This window comes from Lithobates pipiens, unplaced genomic scaffold (assembly GCF_037356315.1).
Source record: "Lithobates pipiens isolate NorthernLeopardFrog02 unplaced genomic scaffold, aLitPip1_a1.2 Scaffold_27, whole genome shotgun sequence".
Taxonomy (NCBI): domain Eukaryota; kingdom Metazoa; phylum Chordata; class Amphibia; order Anura; family Ranidae; genus Lithobates; species Lithobates pipiens.
In genome coordinates, this window is record NW_027507788.1 from 37,634,690 (window position 1) to 37,657,720 (window position 23,031).

Sequence of the window (23,031 nt, forward strand, 5' to 3'; positions counted from 1 at the left end):
TGACCCACAACTGTAACAGATGTGGCCAGCCTGGACACGTAGATAAGGATTGCACAGAGCTTGTTTGCAGGTTCTGTCAGGTTGCAGGCCATGAGACCAGGGCAGGACTTACCATTGGGCTTGACTGGGCTCAAGCCCATGGGCCCCACCCAATAGGGGGCCCCACGGGCCCCGCCAAGATACATAGCCGAGTGTACTTGGCTCGGTTCTGCTCACAGTCACGCCAAGTCCCGCCCTATGATGGACATAACCGGGACTGGGTGTGACTGTGAGCCGAGTAAACTCGGCTACTCTCGGCTCCGCTTGGGACTGCAAGAGGACCCGAGAGCCACTGTAAGGACATATTCAGCGACCCATTGCAGTTTGCTACGGAAGTGACGTTCCATCGCCGCCATCTTGCTACACTCCACACTTGTCCACAGTAAGGATACACTAAGAAGGGGTAAAGCGGACATGTTGTTACACCCACCGAAGTTTTGCATTTTAGACGTATTTATAACATTAAAGTCTGTATATAGTGAAATACAGGACTTACAACTCCATCTGGCTACTTAGATGTTGAATTTTAAAAGCAGCAAACTTCTGTCAGATTAACAAACCTGGGAGATGAGCAGGGTTGCTGCTGCTTTTAAAATTCAAGATCTAAGTAGTCAGATGGAGTTGTAAGTCCTGTATTTCACTATATAAACGCACTTTACTGTTATAAATATGTGTAAAATGCAAAACTCCGGTGGGTGTAACAAGATGTCCACTTTACCCCTTCTTAGTATATCCTTACTGTGGACGAGTGTGGGGTGCAGCAAGATGGAGGCGACGGAACATCACTTCCGTAGCAAACTGCGATGGGTCGCTGAATATGTCGTTACACCGCCAAGAGGACCCGAGAGCCACCGAAATACACAGGATTCTGCATCTTGGCGGTGCCATTTTTAAACTTCAAGACTGCAATGACAAGGCTGCAAATTACACTGGACAAGGCTGCAGATGGACACTGATAAGGCTGCATTAATGGGCATTTAAATATACGTTTTTTTTCCTTAAACTTCCCTCCTAAAAGTTTTTTTCCCTTAAAATTGCCTCCTAAACTTGGGGTGCGTGATATACGGCAGCATGTGTTATACGCCAATAAATACGATAATGTATAGAAGGTAGGGCCCGAAAGTGACTCAAGCCCAGGGGCCCCCACCACCTTAAGTCCTGCCCTGCATGAGACCAAGGACTGTTCCGAGGTCCAGAGCCTGCAACCTCTGTGGATTGGCAGAGCATGTCTTCAGAGACTGCCCCCAGATAACCTGGACCTATGCTGGAGCCCTGATCCAGGGTACATCATCTTCCAGCATCAGGAGGAAGCTGCCAGAGAGAGAGAGAAAAGGAAGCCAAAGGAGCAACGGAAAGCCACAGGTAAGTCCCCTCCCCCTTCCCTGTCCCTGCCTCTGGCACACCCCTACCCACCCCCTCCATGCTGGAGGAGACCCTGCCCACCCCAGACCTTTCCTCCCTCGAGGACTTCCTCGCTCCCCCCACCAGTGGCCCAACTTCTATAGCTGGGAAGATACTGGAGCGTTTAATAAAAGACCACATCGACGAGTTCTTGCTGAACAAAAACACTTTAAGCAACAGACATCATGGATTCATGAAAGACAGAAGTTGTCAGACAAATCTGATTTCTTTTTATGAGGAGGTAAGTAAAACTTTGGACAAAGGGGTGGCAGTGGACGTGGTATACTTGGATTTTTCAAAAGCATTCGATACAGTTCCCCACACACGGCTCATGTGTAAGGTAAAGTCTACAGGTTTGGAAATATCAGTTTGTAAATGGATAGAAAATTGGCTAGAAGACAGAATTCAGAGAGTAGTGGTTAATGACTCTTACTCTGAATGGTCTAAGGTTATCAGTGGTGTACCCCAAGGTTCAGTGTTGGGACCCTTACTTTTTAACATCTTTATAAATGATATTGGGTCTGGGATCAAAAGTAATATTTCTGTCTTTGCAGATGACACCAAGATATGCAGTGGAATAACGTCCTTACAGGATGTCTCCAATTTACAAGCCGACCTCAATACACTGTCTAATTGGGCGACTATGTGGCAGATGAGGTTTAATGTTGATAAATGTAAAGTTATGCACTTGGAGCCTAAGAATATGCATGCATCATACATGCTAGGGGGAGTACAACTGGGGGAATCCATAGTGGAGAAGGATCTGGGGGTTTTGGTAGACCATAAGCTCAATAACAACATGCAATGCCAAGCTGCTGTTTACAAAGCGAGCAAAGTCCTTTCTTGTATTAAGAGAGGTATGGACTCCAGAGAAAGAGATATAATTTTGCCCCTGTTCAAATCATTAGTAAGACCTCACCTGGAATATGCCGTTCAGTTTTGGGCACCAGTTCTCAAAAAGAATATCGGGGAACTGGAGAAAGTGCAGAGAAGGGCAACCAAACTGATAAGAGGCATGGAGGAACTCAGCTATGAGGAGAGATTAGAGGAACTAAATTTATTCACTCTTGAGAAGAGGAGATTAAGGGGGGATATGAATGAATGAATGAAAATACTTATATAGCGCACAATGCGAACTGAATCGCCTGATCAACATGTTCAAATACATTAGGGGTCCATATAGTGAACTTGGTGTTGAGTTGTTCTCTGTACGGTCAACCCAGAGGACACGGGGGCACTCTTTACGTCTAGAGGAAAAGAGATTTCATCTCCAAGTACGGAAAGGTTTCTTCACAGTTAGAGCTGTGAAAATGTGGAATAGACTCCCGCCAGAGGTGGTTCTGGCCAGTTCAGTAGATTGCTTTAAGAAAGGCCTGGATACTTTCCTGATGGTACATAATATAACTAGGTACTAACATAGGTAAAGTTGATCCAGGGAAAATCCGATCGCCTATTGGGGGATCAGGAAGTAGCAAATTGGAGCATGCTCTGCTGGGTTTTTTTTCTCGCCTTCCTCTGGATCAATTGTGGGCATAAAATTGGGTATCTGGATTGTATGATTATTTTTTATTTTATTTATTTGTTTTTAAGGTTGAACTGGATGGACTTGTGTCTTTTTTCAACCTGACTAACTATGTAACTATGTAACTATGTATGTAACAGGAGGCCGGCGAACAGAAGCCAGAAAGCCAACAGCAGAGGAACCCGCCACCTCCACCAAAGTGCACTGCAGTGGAAAAGTCACCCCCCCCCCCTCCAGGGGTAAGTTTGGCACCTTGCTGACTAGCCCCCATACCCTTTTTCATTATGGGTGAGATCTACATCTTTTCTATTGATATGAGGAGTATCGAGGATACGTCCAGAAGGCAAGCGGTGCTGACCTTTCTTTCCACTCAGCAGAGTGATGTCTACAGGTTTCAGGAATGCACTCTTCCTCCTTTGAGGTGGTACACTTATCTGTCTTCCCAGTGTACCCTTGGTCCCTCCTACTGGTCTGGGGGTGGCAATTGTAAGTCTGCAGGGGTAGCCATTCTCATGAGGGGTGGGCGCTTCATGGTTGACTCTATCCATGAGCTTGTCTGTGGCTGTCTTCCGGTCATAGACATGGGTGGCTGAGCCAGTTAGGCTCAGCAACATGTACACCCCCCATGTGCACACTTCAAGAGCAGTCAGGCATCATGAGTTCTCCATGGCCATTCACTTTCGGGGTGACATGGGCGAGGGCTTTGCCCATGGCCTGGGTTCCTAGAAGCTGAATAGTACCCTGCTGGAAAATGAGGAATTAATGGGGGGAACTCAGGGAGGCCTATGCCACCTGGAAGGAGGAAAAGAGATTTTTAGGAAGGGTTAGTGAGTGGTGGGAGTTTGTGAAAATTAAGCTGCGCAGCTTCTTTTAGGCAAGGGGATGTCAGCAAGTGTGTGCCAGGAAGAGGGAACTCAGGAGACTGCAACGTCATTTGCAGTCCCTGCAGGACCTTCATCACTGCGTCTGGGACATTAGGCAGGGCCTGGAGGACACCAAGAAGAATCTGAAAGGACACTTCGAGGAAGAATCCAGGCACATTGTCTTCCATGCCAAGGTGAAGTATCTTGAGAAAGGTGAGAAGTGTAATTCTTTCTTTTTCAGGAAACTTCACTCAGGACACACACCCTTGTCAGAGTTGCGCGACGAGACCGGAACACTCCAGATGAGGAAGGAGTCTGTGATGCAAGTGGTCAGCGACTACTACGCCAACCTCTACTCCCAGAAAGAAGCATACACAAATGCAGCCGACAGAATCTTGTCAGGTCTCTCCCCATTGATCCTGCAGATTTGTTGGCCACCAATGCTCCCTTGCGTTGGAGGAGCTGTACTCTGCTGCTAAATCCTTTAGGCGGGGCAGGACCCCGGGCTGCAATGGTCTCCCAGCAGTGCTCTATGTAGCGCTGTGGAATCTTGTATGCCCAGACCTTCTCGAGCTATATGAGGAGATGGTGGTGGAGGGCAGAAAGCTCATGAATGTATGTGCAGAAATCTGTGCAGGTTTGTTCTTGGGGAACGGTTTTATTCATATGCGAATGTGATGTATAATGACAATTGTAGTTTTGTGTTGGCGAACAGCTGGAAAACTGACCCCCTTCAATGATCTCTCTGGGGTCAGACAAAGCTGCCCTCTCTCACCTCTGCTTTTTGTTTGCTGTATAGAGCTCTTTGCCCAAAGCATCAGATGGAACCCAGAGATCAGAGGGATCACTGCATCAGGACCAGACAGACGGGAGGTCAAGTGCTCACTCTACATGGACGATGTGGCGGTGTTCTGTGCTGATCGGTGCTCCATTCTCACACTCATCCAGACCCGTGAGGACTTCGGCAAAGCTTCCAGGGTAAAGGTCAACTCCGGGAAGTCAGAGGTCATGCTCTTCCGAAAGTGGTTCCTGCCTTCTTTTGCACCCATTCATCTTTTCAGCATCAAAATGTGGACTTCATCAAAATCCTTGGTCAGTTTGAAGCTGAGGGCACAGCCCTGAAGTCCTGGGAGGAGAGACTGGCCAAGATGAGACAGAAGATTGGACTATGGAGCCTCAGGGAACTCACCATCTACGGTAAAACACTGGTACTCCGTAGCAAGATTCTCCCTGTGTTGCAGTACCTCGCCCAGGCCTGGCCCCCCTTGGTTAACACCAGGGCAGTGTTTCACTTCATCTGGAGTGGCAAAATGGACATACAGAAAATATGTGTTTGTTTTTTGTTTTTTTTTTGCTTATGTGAATGTGCCCTAAATCTTGCTGATGAGGGCACAAATTAGCATGACAACAACATTTTCACAGGTTTGCAATGTTGAATGACCACGTGGCCGGTTTTGAACAGCCCGCCTGGTTATTTAAACATATATATCTTTTGTGGCCCCCGGCGATCTCCCAGTTCCGGGGCCACAAAAGATATATAGTCCGGCTGCATCGGAGGGAGGAGGCGGGACGAGTGCCGTGCACACAGGAGGTGTATTTCCTGTTTACACGGCAGCTGTAATAGGAAGTCCCATCTATGGCATTGGACGACTGTGCTGTCCTTCAAAGGAGGCGGGACTTTCTCTTAAAGAGGCCGTTGTGAAAACAGGAAATTCTCCTGTAAGATGTCTTTGGCGCTCGTCCTGCCCCCTCCATGTCCCCTTCATGTCCCCTCCATGGCTGCACTGATGATAATGGTAGCTGCATTCCTAGCAATTGCAATTGTGGAGCTGCATTCCTGGCAATGGTGGCTGCATTCCTGGCAATGGTGAGTGAATTCCTAGCAATGGTGGGTAAAATTCCCGGCAATGCTGGGTGAAATTCCTGGCAATGGTGGGTGAAATTCCCGGCAATGGTGGCTGCATTCCTGGCAATGGTGGGTGAAATTCCCGGCAAGGGTGGCTGCATTCCTGGCAATGGTGGCAGTATTCCCGGCAATGGTGGGTGAAATTCCCGACAATGGTGGCTGCATTCCTGGCAATGGTGGGTGAAATTCCTGGCAATGGTGGGTGAAATTCCCAGCAATGGTGGCTGCATTCCTGGCAATGGTGGGTGAAATTCCTGGCAATGGTGGGTGAAATTCCCGGCAATGGTGGCTGCATTCCTGGCAATGGTGGGTGAAATTCCCAGCAATGGTGGTTGCATTCCTGGCAATGGTGCCAGCATACCTGGCAATGGTGGCAGCATTCCCGGCAATGGTGGGTGAAATTCCCGGCAATGGTGGCTGCATTCCTGGCAATGGTGGCTGCATTCCTGGCAATGGTGGCAGCATTCCCGGCAATGGTGGCTGCATTCCTGGCAATGGTGGCAGCATTCCTGGCAATGGTGAGTGAATTCCTGGCAATGGTGGGTCTGCAGATGGACACTGACCCTTATTTTGCTTCACAGTTCTTTATTTAAAATGTTAAGTTTTTTTTTTCTTGAAGCTTCCCTCTTAAAGTGAAGGTGCAAGTTAAACACCAATAAATACGGTATATCCAAATAATACACTTGAGTTCAAATATTCACCACACACAGCCACAAAGGCAAGAGAATTCTTGTGGGGAAGTGTATTAGTGCTCAGACGAACACACTTAGACCAAATTTTAATGGTTCAAAGAATGTCAGGCAAAATGGTCGGCCCTCACGCATGTTCACTTCATCAAATCTGACCCTCTTTGAGAAAAGTTTGGACATCCCTGCCTTAGATTGATTTTGTAATAGAATATTTTTAGGATATAAGTGCTGTGAAAAAGTATTTGTCCCCTTCCTGATTTTTTTTTGCATATTTGTCACACTTAAATGATTCAGCTCATCAAACACATTTTAATACACAAAGATAAATCAAATAAATCTAAAATGCAGTTTTTAAATAATGATTTCATTTATTAAGGTGAAAAAAGCTGTCCAAATCTGTGAAAAAGTAATCATGAATAAACTGTGATTAACCACATTTTGTGGAGAGCTATAATAAATTTCACTTGTCACACCAAGGCCTGATTATCTGTCAGACCTATTGAATCAAGAAATCACTTAAATAGAAGCTGTCTGACAAACTGAAGCATGCTAAAAGATCAAAAAAAAACACATCATGCTGCGATCTAAAGAGATTCAAGAACAGATGAGAAACAAAGTAATTGACATGTATCAGTCTACAAATGGTTCCAAAGCCATTTCTAAGGCTTTGAGACTCCAGCAAACCACAGTAGAGCCCTTATCCACAAATTTAGAAAACTTGGAACAATGGAGAACCTTCTCGGGAGTGCCTAGCCTACCAAAATGATTCCAAGAGCACAATGATGACTCATCCAAGAGGTCATAAAATAACTCAGAACAACATCTAAAGGACTGCCGGCCTCACTTGCCTCAGTTGATGGAGTTCATGATTCAACAATAAGAAAAAGACTGGGAAAAAATGGCCTCCATGGGACAGTTCCAAAGCGAAAATTACTGCTGGCTTATCTCACATCTTCCAAAAAAAATCTTGATTATCCCCAAGACTTTTAGACAAATATTCTGTGGACTGATGAGACAAAAGTAACATTTTTTTGGAAGGTGTGCATCTCGTTACATAAGGCATAAATTAACACAATATATCATTTAAAAAAAACTCATAAAAAAAATCATACCAACAGTCAAACATGGTGGTGGTAGTGTGATGGTCTGGGGCTGCTTTGCAGCTTCAGGACCTGGACAACTTGCCGGAACCATAAATTCTGCGCTCTACCAGAAAATCCTAAAAGAGAATGTCCGGTCATCAGTTTGTGACCTTCCAGTTGAAGTGCACTTGGGCTATGGGTTATTCAGCAGGACAATGATCTGAAACACACCAGCAAGTCCACCTCTGAACGGCTCAAAAAACAAAAACAAAGCAAAATTAAGGTTTTTGAGTGGTCTAGTCCAAGTCCGGACTTTTATCCGATTGAGATGTTGTGACATGACCTTAAACAGACCATTCATGCTGGAAAACCTTCAAATGTGGCTGAATTAAAGCAATTCTGCAAAGAAGAGTGGGCTAAAATTCCTCCACAGTGATGTGAGAAACTCATTGCCAGTTATCGCAAACACTTAATTGCAGTTGTTGCCGCCAAGGGTGGCACCTAAACCTAAATAGGTTTAGGGGGCAATTACTTTTTCACACCATTACACACACACACACACACACACTCATTCTATTTACTCTTTTTAAATATATTTTTTCAGTAATACTATTGCCATATTTGAGGCCAGCAGTCACTTTTAGCAGCTGTCCTGTCTATGGCAAACTTTTTTTTTCTTACAAGACTTTTCTTAAGAAAAAAAGGTTTTTCATTTATTTTGGGGGTTTACTGGATATTATTTTTGCTCATGGGGTCTTTTTTAAGTTTGGGATGCTCAGAGTGTGTCATTCACTTGTTCCGGGCCATCTGTTCTTGGGGATGCCTTTTGTTAGCTGCATGTTGCTGTAGTATTTGATTTAAAAAAAAAAAATCAAAGAACAGTGTGTGCCTATTTAAAAAAACAAAAAACAAAAAAAACTCACAGACAAAAAAATGACAAGAATAGCGTATGCCTAAACCACCTCACATTATATCACTCAGGGCCAGGTCACACCACAAAAATGCATTCTGGATACATTCCGGGTCAGTTTTTGCTTACAGTTCACACCACACACAGTTCCAGTGCGTTTTTGATACAATTTGCTATGTTCCAGTACAGTAAAAATGCAGTAGGCTCTACTTTATTTTCTGCACTGGTTTGAACTAGAGTTATTGGAATACATGGAATTCACTGCACCCCAACATAATAAAAATAAAAGTTAAGCTGGCTATACATTATACAATTTTCTTGTACATTATTTGTACAATCTCTTTTATCTTCTACTATATAGTGCAAGGGTCCGCCTGATTCGATACAAACTGCAAGTGTTGTTTAGGTTTAACCTCATATTATGGTTTTTGGTAAATCTAATTTACAGAAAATTGTACAATAAGATTGTATAATGTATGGCCAGCTTTGGACATACATTGGTTAGCAATAGACCTGCCTGTACTTTGTGCCAGTTTGGCCTATTCTCCTTTGTTCCTATTGTCCTGCTGATGGCACAACATTAACAATGTAAATGACATACTGAGGACCAACATGTATTCCACCACAGATAATCATCTTCAAACATCCTGTAGTAAAAAATATTGTGCACATCTTATTTGTTTTATTTATGTTTTTGGCAAAAATTGAAAGAAGTAAAAGTTCTGAGTAATAATTGATACACACAGGTAAAGATAGTATTTTTATACAGCTGTATTTGTCTCCCCATAACTTGGATTGAGGTGAAGCACAGGGGGGTCTTGTCAACACCATCCTGACTGTATGCCTTAAACTAATGAGTAAGGAAAATAACAAACTGGGGTGATGCCTGGTTTTCTCACTAAGTATGAGATGAATTTTTGAATGGGTACAGGTTTCCCCTTGGAGGATCTGCTTACTTTGCAGGATCTTTAGGTGATGAAATCTACCCATCCCCTAATAGGTTTAATAATAGATAAATATGAAATTCTTGGATTATCAGAGTCTTTTCTTTTTAGGTCCTAGGGCCTTGTCTAACTTTTATTTTTCATTTTGATAATGACTAAGCTCTGCACGTTATGTTTTTGTCTATACTCTAAATGAATTAACTCTTTTTGGAGGAGTGTAAAAATAAAAGTTAGACATACATTGGTTAGACATTTTTTATGTCAGTTGTACATTTCGGCCTATTCTCCATTGCTCCTATTGTCTTGCTGTTGTCACCACATTTACAATGTAAATGACATACTGGGAACCATCATTTGTCTTCCACTAAAGCTAATTAATTGTAAAAGTCCTGTGGTAAAATATTGTGCACATCTTATTTTTTTATTATTTATGTTTTTTGGCCAAAAAAAAGAATCAGTTTTAAATAATAATTGACACACATAGGTAAAGGTAATTATGAAATTGAAATGCATGTTTTTTCTCTCTATATCTTGAATTGAGGTGAAGTGCGGGGGGAAACTTGTCAACAGCATTTTAACTGTATGCCTTAAACTAATGAGTAAGGAAAAGAACAAATTGGGGTGATGACTGGTTTCTCACTAAGTAGGTACTGAAAGCCTATGGTGTATGTGCCCATGGGAGGGGAAGTCCAGGGGTGCCATAAGATCACTGTGAGTGAGGGTCACTTTGACTTTTGGCACCATGGTCACTGAACCATATAAAAGTCTTTTTTTTTTTTATTTAGCCCCTTCCTCCTTGGCTAGGACCAGAGGACTTTTTTATTCCTGGCCATTGTGTGGTCACATTTTCGCTCTCCTCTACTTCATTCTCCCCCACTTTATTTTTATTGATTTCCTTTGTGTGTCATGTTTTTGTATTTTTTTTTGTACACGGTTAATTGCACTTTGACTCTTTGCATATAATATCAAACATGTGTCCAGTACCCCTAAGTCAGGTCTCACCGCTCCCCGATAAAATTGTTTCAGCAGGCAGCAGTGGCAAGTCCCGGGAAAACTAGCGTTCGCATACAGACACAGGACAGCTGCATAGTCACAACCATACGCGTTTTGTCATCACGTCTTCATCGCCCACAGATAAAACTTTTATTTATAAGGTTTTATTACATATATTTGCGGATTATTAGATGAATTATTAGCGCTGTTTATATAGTAGATCTGTTTATGACTTCAGTTGAAATATTATTACTATATACATATGTGTGTAGATGTGATTTATGATTAATAACAGCTGCTTTTTTAGAGGTATTTTTCCATTGAGCGCTTGGATCAGTGATATATATATTGTTGTATTATATTGTTGATATTTGTATTACTTTTTGTAAAAGTGTCTGTATTGTTCCTTCTAATGTAATATTCATCAACTCAGATTTATCGTAATTTACTTTAAAGTTACTTAAATTCCCCAAACCGTTTAAATTATTTTATTAAATTTGGAATTGTTATACTAGGATTAGTTATATATAATAGTAATTCATCTGCTTATACAGCTGTCTTATAGTCTTTAAGAAAGAAGTAGAAAATCTGCGCTTGGTAAAAAAAATTTAAATTAAAAATCAGCAGCTGAACACTATAACCAGGATACTGGGCACAACAAAACCGAAAAAATAAAAGTGCAGCACTTAACCTCTGAATATAAATATGACTAATTAGGAAAATTTATAAATTTTAGTAAAAAACCTAAATAATAGGGATCTAAATATTGTGAATCTAAATAATGTGAAAATCATTTGGTGAAAAATGCTTTCAAAAATCAATCATCAAATAAAAAACATTTATCTGTAACTCAGATGTCCAATAAATTTGGAAAACAAAAACCAAAAATCAAAAAGTCAAAAGATGTATAATAGTGCAACACAGTGTAGAAAATATCCCATGTGAATGTACAACAAAAAATGTAGTCGATCTTATTTGCTCAAACAAAAATAGGGCTTGACCACGTGGACCCTTCACCTCTGTAAATCAATAGTGAATGAAGGCTTACCAGATCACCGGTCGGTATGCGCAGATACGGACACATAGACGTTTCGATGCGGAAAGCCGGAAAATGACCCACTCCTTCGGATATCTCGTAAACACCGAATCAGCTCGGTTCCTCTCGTAAGCCGGTCTGTGCAGATGCGAACACGAAGGGGTTTCAATACAGGAAGCCGGAAGACAACCCACTCCTTCGAATGCCTCGTAGTCACCAAATCAGCTCTGATCCTATTTTAATATATTGTCCAGCCACATCATCGCACTGGTTGTCATCCAGATCAGCCAGTGGAAGTGGTAGTAATCTCTGCTGAATATTGTGCTCCCAGGTCTCTGCTGGAGAAAAGCAGGAATCCCAGATCACCCAACTACTGTTGTCCTAACAAATGCTGATATTCCTCTCCTCTCTTTTTTTTAATAATGTAATATAAGGCAGGGACAGTTCCAAAATAGTTTGTTGGATCTCTTCTCCTACTAAAATTACTCCAAAAGGACAATGACGACTCTTCTAAGAGGTCATAAAAGAACCCAGAACAACATCTAAAGGACTGCAGGCCTCACTTGCCTCAGTTGAACATGATTCAACAATAAGAAAAAAACTGGAAAAAATAGCCTCCATGGGAGAGTACCAAGGCGAAAGCCACTGCTGACCAAAAAGAACACAAAAGGCTCATCTCACATTTGTCAAAAAACGACTTAAATATCCCTAAGACTTTTGGGCAAACATTCCGTGGACTGATGAGACAAAAGTTGAATTTTTTGGAAGGTGTGCATCCCGTTACATCAGGCATAAAACGAACACAGCATTTCATAAAAAGACTATCATACCAACAGTCAAACATGGTGGTGGTAGTGTGTTTGGTTTGGGGCATTATTTTTTAGCTTCAGGACCTGGATGACTTGTCAGAACCATGAATTCTGCACTCTACCAGAGAATCTTAAAGGAGTACACCCAATAAGGACAGTATGCGACTGGTCTAAACTACTTGGCATGTTCACCAATGCCAGGTGCCTGGCGGACAAGATGGGTGAACTAGAGATACTGTTGAACAAGGAGGATTTTGATTTTTTGGGAATTTCAGAGACCTGGTTCAATAGCTCTCATGATTGACTGGCAACCATTCAAGGGTATTCCCTTTATCGCAGGGATAGAGAGGGTAAAAAAGGGGGAGGGGTATGCCTATATAAAAAGAATAATGTACAAGTGGATGTGAGAGATTACATCAATAAGGGAGCTAGGGAGGAGGTGGAATCCTTATGGGTGGAGCACCAAAGGGATGAAGATAAGGGGAAAATAATACTGGGAGTATGCTATAGGCCCCCTAAACTGAGGGAGGAGGGGGAAACTGATCTCCTATCAAAATTTGGATTAACAGCAAGGATGGGAAGTGTTATCATAATGGGGGATTTTAATTATACAGACATAGACTGGGCGGAGGGAACCAAGCATTTATCTAAGGCTCGCTAGCTCCTAAATGTCTTGCAGGACAATTTCATGGGTCAGATGGTAGAGGCACCAACTAGAAACAAGACTTTACGAGATCTACTGATTAGCAACAATACAGACCTGATCCCTGATGTGGAAATACAGGGTGATTTAGGAAACAGAGATCACAGGTCAATTGGCTTCAGTATAAATCATACAAATAGGAAACACAAGGGGAACACAAAGACACTGAATTTCAAAATAGCCAACTTCCCTAAACTATGAACCTTGCTAGAAGATATAAATTGGGATAAAATCTTAGGAACAAAGAGCACAGAGGAGAGATGGGTTTGTTTTAAGAGCATATTAAATAAGGGCATTAGCAAGTGCATTCCATTGGGAAATAAATGTAAAAGAGTGAACAAAAGTCCTGGATGGCTTAATTCTAATGTAAAAATGAATATAAAAGCAAAGGAGAAGGCCTTCAAAAAATACAAGGCTGAGGGATCATCATCAGCGTTCAGACTTTACAAAGAATGCAGCAAGCTATGTAAGGGTGCAATTAGGGCGACTAAGATAGAAGATGAAAGACACATAGCAGAGGAGAGCAAAAAAAAATCCCAAGAAAATCTTTAAGTATATGAACAGTAAAAAAAGGGAGGACAGACCATATTGGCCCCAAAAAGAATGAGGAAGGACATCTGGTTACAAAGGATGGGGAGATGGCAAAGGTATTGAATTTATTCTTCTCCTCAGTTTTCACGAGGGAATCGGGGGGGGGGGGGGGGGCTTCAGTTACCAAAACTGCAGTGTTTGTCCTCATGGCTAACAGAGGACAGAATTAGAAATGGAGTTGGGAAAAGTAACATTAATAAATCACTGGGACCAGATGGCTTGCACCCAAGGGTAGTTAGGGAACTCAGTCAAGTAATTGCCAAACCATTGTTCCTAATTTTTACTGACAGTCTACTGACCGGAATTGTATCAGCTCATTGGAGAAAAGCCAATGTAGCACCAATATTTAAAATAGGGCCAAAATACAGCCCTGGGAATTACAGACCAGTTAGCCTAACATCAATAGTATGCAAGCTCTTGGAGAGGGTGATAAGGAACTATATACAAGATTTTAGTAATGAAAACGGTATCATAAGCAGTAATCAGCATGGATTCATGAAGTCGTTCTTGCCAAAGCAATCTATTAACCTTCTATGAGGAGGTGAGCTGCCATCTAGATAAAGGAAGGGCAATAGACGGCATGTATCTGTATTTTGAAAAAGCATTTGACACAGTTCCCCATAAACGTTTACTGTACAAAGTAAGGTCCATTGGCATGGACCATAGGGTGAGTACATGGATTAAAAACTGGCTACAAGGGCAAGTTCAGAGGGTGGTGCTAAATGGGGAATACTCAAAATGGTCAGGGGTGGGAAGTGGGGTCCCTCACGGTTTTGTGCTTGGGCCAATCCTGTTTAATTTGTACATAAATGACCTGGAGGATGGGGTAAACAGCTTAATCTCTGTATTTGCGGAGCAAACTAAGCTAAGCAATAACTTCTCTGCAAAATATGAAAACTTTGTAAGAAGAACTAAACAAATTAATGGGGTGGGCAACTACATGGCCAATGAGGTTTAATGTATAAAAATGTAAAATAACGCATTTGGGTGGCAAAAATATGAATGCAATCTACTCACTAGGGGTTGAACCTTTGGGAGAATCTAGGATAGAAAAGGACCTGGGGGTCCTATTAGATGATAGGCTCAGCAATGGCATGCAATGCCAAGCTGCTGCTAACAAAGCAAACAGAATATTGGCATGCATTAAAAAGGGGATTAACTCCAGGGATAAATCGATAATTCTCCTGCTCTACAAGATTCTGGTCCGGCCGCACCTGGAGTATGCTGTCCAGTTCTGGGCACTATTTCTCAGGAAGGATGTACTGGAAATGGAGCGAGGACAAAGAAGGGCAACAAAGCTAATAAAGGGTCTGGAGGATATTAGTTATGAAGAAAGGTTGCGAGCACTGAACTTATTCTCTCTGGAGAAGAGACGCTTGAGAGGGGATATGATTTCCATTTACAAATACCATACTGGTGACCCCACAATAGGAATAAAACTTTTTCACAAAGGCAGTTTAATAAGACATGTGGCCACTCACTAAAATTAGAAGAAAAGAGGTTTAACCTTAAACTGCGTAGAAGGTCCTTTACTGTAAGAGCGGCAAGAATGTGGAATTCCCTTCCACAGGCGGTGGTCTCAGCAGGGGGCATCGATAGTTGCAAAAAACTATTAGATAAAAACCTGAACAACCACAACATAGAGGGATATACAATGCAATATTGACATATAATAACACACATAAGTTGGACTTGATAGATTTGTGTCTTTTTTCAACCTCACCTACTATGTAACTATATGAGAATGTCCGGCCATCAGTATGTGACCTCAAGCTCAAGCGCACTTGGGCTATGGGTTATGCAGCAGGACAATGATCCGAAACACACTAGCAAGTCCACCCCTGAATGGCTTAAAATATACAAAATTACATTTTGTACAAAACGACATCTGGACTTATATCCGATTGAGATGCTGTGGCATAACCTTAAACAGACCGTTCATGCTGGAAAACCCTCCATTGTGGCTGAATGAAAGCAATTCTACAAAGAAGAGTGGGCCAACATTGCTCCACAGCGATGTGATGGACTCATTGGCAGTTATTGCAAATGCTTAATTGCAGTTGTTGCCGCCAAGGGTGGCATATCCAGTTATTAGGTTTAGGAGGCACTTACTTTTTCATATAGGGCCAAGCAGGTTTGGACAGCTTTTTTCCCTTAGTAAATGAAATCGTCCTTTAAAAACTGCATTTTGGATTATCTCAGGTTATCTTTATGTAATATCAATTTTTTTTGATGATCTGAATCATTAAAGTGTGACAAATATGCATTTTTTTTTTTTCTTACAAGGCTTCTCTTAGGGGAAAAAAAAAGCTTTTTTTGTTTATTTTTGGGGTTTTACTGGATATTATTTTTGTTCATGGGGTCTTTTTTTAAGTTTGAGTTGCTCAAAGTGTGTCATTCACTTGTTCTTGAAGTTGACTTTTGTTCGCTGCATGCTGCTGTAGCATTTGGAGAAAAAAAAAAATCAAAGAATAGTGTGCACCTAAAAAAAAAACACGCAAGAATAGTATTCACCTAAAAAAAAAAACGCAAGAATAGTGTTCACCTAAACCACCTCACATTATATTACTCACATCAAATTTACTGCACCCCAACATAGTAAAAATAAAAGTTAAAAGTAGATTTTCTGTAAAATCACCTTTAGATTTATCTTCTACTATGTAGTGCAAGGGTCTGCCTGATTCAATACGAACTGAAAGTGTTGTTTAGAAAATTGTACAAGATTCCATAATGTATGGCCAGCTGTGGACATACATTGGTTAGCAATACACCTGCCTGTACTTTATGTCAGTTGTACATTTTGGCCTATTCTCCTTTGTTCCTATTGTCCTGCTGATGGCACAAAATTAACAATGTAAATGACATACTGAGGACCAATATGTGTTCCACCACAGATAATCATTTGCAAACACCCTGTAGTAAAATATTGTGCACATCACATTTTTTTAATTTTAGTTTTTGGTAAAATGCAAGAAGTAAAAGATCTGAGTAATAATTTATACACATAGGTAAAGATAGTTTTTATTTACATCTGTTTTTTCTCCCCATAATTTGGAATGAGGTGAAGCACAGGGGGGTCTTGTCAAGACCATCCCGACTGTATGCCTTAAACTAATGAGTAAGGAAAATAACAAACTGGGGTGATGCCTGGTTTTCTCACTAAGTATGAGATGAATTTTTGAATGGGTACAGGTTTCCCCTTGGAGGATCTGCTTACTTTGCAGGATCTGCAGGTGATGAGATCTACCCATCCCCTAATAGGTTTAATAATAGATAAATATGAAATTCTTGGTTTATTAGAGTCTTTTCTTTCTAAATTTTTTTAGGTCCTAGACTTTTTTTTTTTTTTTTCATTTTGCTAATGATTAAGCGCTGCAATAAGTTTTGTAGTCTACACTAAATGAATAGACTTTTTTTGGAGAGGGGTTTTTGATACAATTTGCTATATTCCAGTACAGTTCTGTGCAGTTAAAATGCAGTAGGCTCTACTTTATTTTCTGCACTGGTGTGAACTAGAGTTATTGGAATACATGGAATTCACTGCACCCCAACATAATAAAAATAAAAGTTAAGGTGGCCTTACATTATACAATTTTCTTGTACAATCTCTTTTATCTTCTACTATGTAGTGCAAGGGCCTGCCTGATTTGATACAAACTGCAAGTGTTGTTTAGGTTTGACCTCATATTATATGGTTTTTGGTAAATCTAATAGAAAATTGTACAATAAGATTGTATAATGTATGGCCAGCTTTGGACATACATTGGTTAGCAATAGACCTGCCTGTACTTTGTGTCAGTTGTACATTTTGACCTATTCTCCTTTGTTCCTATTGTCCTGCTGATGGCACAAACTTAACAATGTAAATGAGATACTGAGGAGCATCATGTATTCCACTACAGCTAATCATCTGCAAACATCCTGTAGTAAAAAATATTGTGCACATCTTATTTGTTTTATTTATGTTTTTGGCAAAAATTGAAAGAAGTAAAAGTTCTGAGTAATAATTGATACACATAGGTAAAGATAGTATTTGTATACAGCTGTATTTGTCTCCCCATAACTTGGATTGAGGTGAAGTGCAGGGGGGTCTTGTCAACACCATCCGGACTGTATGCCTTAAACTAATGAGTAAGGAAAATAACAAACTGGGGTGATGCCTGGTTTTCTCACTAAGTATGAGATGAATTTTTGAATGGGTACAGGTTTCCCCTTGGAGGATCTGCTTACTTTGCAGGATCTGCAGGTGATGAGATCTACCCATCCCCTAATAGGTTTAATAATAGATAAATATGAAATTCTTGGGTTATTAGAGTGTTTTCTTTATAAATTTTATTAGGTCCTAGACTTTTTTTTTTTTTTTTCCTTTTGCTAATGATTAAGCGCTGCACATAAGTTTTGTAGTCTACGCTAAATGAATAGACTTTTTTAGGAGGGGGGTAAAAATAAAAGTTAGACATACATTGGTTAGCAATTCTTTATGTCTGTTGTGCATTTCGGCCTATTCTCCATTGCTCCTATTGTCTTGCTGTTGTCACAACATTAACAATGTAAATTACATACTAGGAACCATCATTTGTCTTCCACTAAAGCTAATTAATTGTAAAAGTCCTGTAGTAAAATATTGTGCACATCTTATTTTTTTATTATTTATGTTTTTTGTCAAAAATGTTAAGAATCACAAGTTTTGAGTAATAATTGATACACATAGGTAAAGATAATTATGAAGTTCATATGTTTTTTCTCCATATCTTGGATTGAGGTGAAGCACAGAGTGGCTTGTCAACACCATCCTAACTTTAAGCCTTAAAGGAATTAGTAAGGAAAATAACAAACTGTTTTCTCACTAAGTAAGAAATAAGTACTACAGCATTATTCATGTCGGAATACGGCAAATAAAATATTTATACAAGTTCTGCTCTTACACAACACAGGTAAAATTAACATATGGCAGAATTATACTAGTCCATAGTCATGTATTACAATCTACAGCATAAATGGTTACCTTAAACAAATCCACCCAAGCCTCACTGTGATCTCTTTTTAACATTTCTCTATTAAGTACTTCCACTGAATAAGGTATAGCTGAATATAGTACAATGCACCAGAAATCATTAATAATAACATAACAGGTAAGAAAGAAAAAAAAATCAGGAGAGCTCAGGTAAGTCAATCGAATGAGTTCTATGTGGTGACCTGAAGGGTGCAAACTCTATGTCGCAACAGTATAATATGCATAGAGAAGGCCTTTTAGTTTAGGGCCTGTAAAAATGGTTTCCATTCAAAATTGGGAATTGGGGGTGCAAATAAAGGAAGGAGAAAGAGGGAGTGTTATGGATCTATTGGTTACACTATATTATCAAAAGTATTGGGGTGCCTGCCTTTACACACAGATGATCTTTAATGGCATCCCAGTCTTAGTCTGTAGGAGTCAATGTTGAGTTGGCTCACCTTTTGCAGCTATAACAGTTTCAACTCTTCTGGGAAGGCTTCCACAAGGTTTCGGAGTGTGTCTATGGGAATGATTTACCATTCTTCCAGAAGTGCATTTGTGAGGGATTGAGGTCAGGCCAGTCAAGTTTCTCTACCCCAAACTCGCTCATCTATGTATTTATGGACCTTGCTTTGTGCACTGGTGTGCTGTTATGTTGGAAAAGGAAGGCGCCATCCCCAAACTGTACCCACAAACTGTACCCCCCCCACCAAATTATTTGGACCAGTGCACAAAGCAAGGTCCATAAAGACATGGATGGGTGAGTTTGGAGTGGTGGAACTTGACTGGCCTGCACAGAGTCTTGATCTCAACCCAATAGAACACCTTTTGGATGAATTAGAGCGAAGACTGGTGCCAGGCCTTCTTATCCACATCAGTGCCCGGCCTCACAAATGCGCTTCTGGAAGAATGGTCAAACATTCCCATAGACACACTCCTAAACCTTGTGGACAGACTTGCCAGAAGAGTTGAAGCTGTTATAGCTGCAAAGGGTGGGCCAACTCAATATTGAACCCTACAGACTAAGACTGGGATGCCATTAAAGTTCATGTGGATGTAAAGGCAGGCAAACCAATACTTTTGGTAATATAGGGTATATTAGAGGAAATTTCTGTTTCTCAACAATTCACTGTTCTAACAAGTAAAGTATGAGATCAACAAACAGAAGAAAAACAGCGCCAACCTAAGTGCAGTATTTTAGATCACAGGTATTTATTTGAAAAGTAGTACACTCACTCTCTATCGGAATGTTTCAGGCACATCACGTTTTACGTGTAGGAAAAGCTTTTGGGGGACATCACAGGGCTCCCGGGGAGAAGCGGTTCCTCTTTCAGCTGTTTCTTTCGTCCGGTGGCGCCGGTGGTTCCCAGCGTCTCACGGCCCGGTGTCGCAGCGTCAGGGAGGTCCGTTCGTTGGTCGTGCGGACCTCGTTGCACGCGTTCGGAGCATGCGTGCTCCTTCCTCAGGCATATCGACCACCATATTGGAAGTGGTCAAATAGGGAGAAGGCAATTCTGATTGGTCCATCAGGTTTGGGTGCCACCCTCTGTGGGGCGGGGTTATTTCAGCCAGGTCCTAGTGTTAGTAGGCTATGTGTTGCAGGCTGGCTGCATATCATTGTGCGTGTACCTATGTAGAGGACTTGGTCATTGTGGAAAAACCTTTTTAGAAGTGGTACATTTGTGAAATAAAAAAGTTTTATTTATGAATATATGGGTAAAAAATAATATGGGTAAAAAATAAAAATAATAGTAAAAAATGATAAAAGATGGAATTTTTATTATTAAAAGCAAGGGGATTTTTGCAAAGAAAAATAAAATAAAATAAAAATAAAAATAAATATAAAAACAAGAACAAAAATAAATAAAACTGAGTATACACCTTATTATATAAAAAAAAGGGGCAAAAAAGAGTCACCAAGGATGTATTTCTTTAAGGGATACTTGGACGTTAATTCTTATAAAAAATATAGAGAATTCGATAATATAAGAATCAATAATAAAGAAAGAAATTTAGTTTTAAAATTATATACATACACACATATATGTATATATATATATATATATATATATATATATATATATATATATATATATATATATATATATATATATATATATATATATATATATATACACATGCACATATATATATATATATATATATATATATATATATATATATTATATACACACACATGCACACACATGTGTGAGGGATATGAAATAAGAGAAAATATATGGGAACATAGATATATGCAAGATAGAATTAATTGTACATAAGGGAAAGGAGGGGGGAGTACTTTGGATGATAACCAAATAGTGTAGAATAGGTAGAATTGGTAGGTAGGTTGGGTTCAGATGGTGTATATATGTACACACTATGTATACACCCACTCATGTACGTATATGAACATGTGGGTGGGACCAGGAGGTATACACATATACACACATATACACACATACACATCCATACACACATATACATAGGAAGGAGCACGCATGCTCCGAACGCGTGCAATGAACGTCATCACAGCGCGACCCCACACGACCAACGAACGGACCTCCCTGACGCTGCGACACCGGGCTGTGAGACGCTGGGAACCACCGGTGCCACCGGACGAAAGAAACAGCTGAAAGAGGAACCGCTTCTCCCCGGGAGCCCTGTGATGTCCCCCAAAAGCTTTTCCTACACGTAAAACGTGATGTGCCTGAAACATTCCGATAGAGAGTGAGTGTACTAATTTTCAAATAAATACCTGTGATCTAAAATACTGCACTTAGGTTGGCGCTGTTTTTCTTCTGTTTGTATATCTTTTAAAGGTGCCTTCTACCCTTGAACATGCTGCCTACCTGCTTGTGCCAAGAAATCCTCCTTTTCCTATGGCTATCCTTATAACTATTGACTATTGACTATAACCTATGATTCTGTATCAAAACCTGCCAGCTACCTATTGACTATCATCTGCCATATTTTCTGCCATATTCACTAAGAACTGCAAAAATTGTGTGGATCAGCAGATTTGAAACCCTAAATCTGTTATACACCAAAAACCACAGCAGATACCCCCATTTCCCTATCCCATTCCTCTCCCCCCTGTTTTTTCAGTTTTTCCCCACAAACCTCCCCCCTTTCCCCCCCTCCCCCCATCCTGGACATATATAATCCAGCAGCACAACGCACAAAAAAACATTTTTGGTTTACAAAGTATGAGATCAACATGTTATGCACAATAATTAAGGATATGCACTTTACCAGTCTTTTTTTTTTTTTTTTTTCAGTATGCACAGAACATGTCCCTCGATCTTGTAGAAAATGCAATGTCCATTTCATTTCCTGTGAGCCAAACTAAAAACCACAGACATTCTTATCTGCCTTCCAGACTTTTTTCTGTAAATTACTAATTCTCCCAACCTTGTAATAGAGAACTACAAACATCGAGCTATATGTAGTCAAAATTAGGAGAGCACTCTGGAAGATAATTATGGTTTCTTCCATAGATACAGTGGAGGAGTGAACATTGCCACCCAGGGACAGAAAGTTTGTTATTAGCGGAATTACCAGGGAAAAATGCTACACAATAAAATAAATGCAACCACCACATCTAAAGACTGGGACACCGAAACATTACCAGTACTTTTTGAATTTTTGGGATGAAATACACTTTATGTTTTATTAAATGTAAATGTATATCTTGCCATGTTACAGACAGATTTGTCACTCACCAGGAGGAGATTCAGTTTCCATGTTAACTCCAGTAGAAAGTACACTGGTATTGGTCAGTGTTTCTGTTTGCAGATCATTCTTCTTATACTCTATAGTAGAAATAGAAGTATATTATAAATACCAGTTTTGGAGTAATAATTAAAATTGGTCAATGAAATTTATATAAAGGGCACTAGTTTACCTTGCCAACTTCATATATCAGTTCCTAAGAACTATACCTACCCCTCACATAGCACAGCCAGGTAGATGACACCAGTTAAAGCCGTAAAAAACCCAAACGCAAACATTTATTATATTGCAGCTTACCAATTCTTAGATATGATAGCTGCATTGGTTCTCTTTTTTGGCTTGCAAAAGAAAACAAATACAACCCCCACATCTAATGATTGGTATACTGCAATTTAATATATTTTTTGCTTTTGGGTTTAATACCACTTTAAGGAACACAGTTTTATCCTATCCCCACCCCTAACATTCAGAATGGACAGTGATGGAGCAGACTGAGGTCCTTTCTCAGCTTCCTCTTTTTATCATGACATTTTCAACACATTTTGTTTAGGTCTACATCAGCTATGTAGTGCAAAGGCCTGTCTAATTTGATACAAATTGAATGGATTGGTCAGGTGGGTCCTCCTATTGCATAGTTTTGGTAAATCTAAAGGAAAGTGTACAGAGCTTGTAGAATGAGATTGCATAGTGTATGGACAGCTTTATACAAGTACATAGGAACATACATACACGTACATAGGCAGAGACACTCAGCTGTCAGGACCTTTCACAGCTCTGTGTAGCGGGAACTTGCATTCCCACGTACGTGTTTTTAT

The 23,031-nt window shown here is 40.4% G+C and overlaps 1 protein-coding gene and 3 non-coding genes across 8 annotated transcripts in view; 3 read left to right on the forward strand and 1 right to left on the reverse strand.

The window, feature by feature from the left end:
* The window catches only part of MFRP (membrane frizzled-related protein), a 120,860-nt gene that overhangs the window by 65,311 nt on the left and 32,518 nt on the right, over positions 1–23,031 (reverse strand). For all 5 annotated transcript variants that reach the window (XM_077456807.1, XM_077456803.1, XM_077456806.1 and 2 more), the window contains one exon: positions 22,207–22,296. In XM_077456807.1, the coding sequence (XP_077312933.1) occupies positions 22,207–22,296 (90 nt within the window). The remainder of the gene's footprint in view (positions 1–22,206; positions 22,297–23,031) is intronic.
* LOC143934688 (U12 minor spliceosomal RNA) lies at positions 9,253–9,401 on the forward strand. The gene has a single exon (XR_013263331.1). It is a non-coding gene; the product is annotated as a U12 minor spliceosomal RNA (small nuclear RNA).
* LOC143934689 (U12 minor spliceosomal RNA) lies at positions 16,590–16,738 on the forward strand. Its single transcript, XR_013263332.1, has one exon. It is a non-coding gene; the product is annotated as a U12 minor spliceosomal RNA (small nuclear RNA).
* Positions 17,603–17,751, forward strand: LOC143934690 (U12 minor spliceosomal RNA). The gene has a single exon (XR_013263333.1). It is a non-coding gene; the product is annotated as a U12 minor spliceosomal RNA (small nuclear RNA).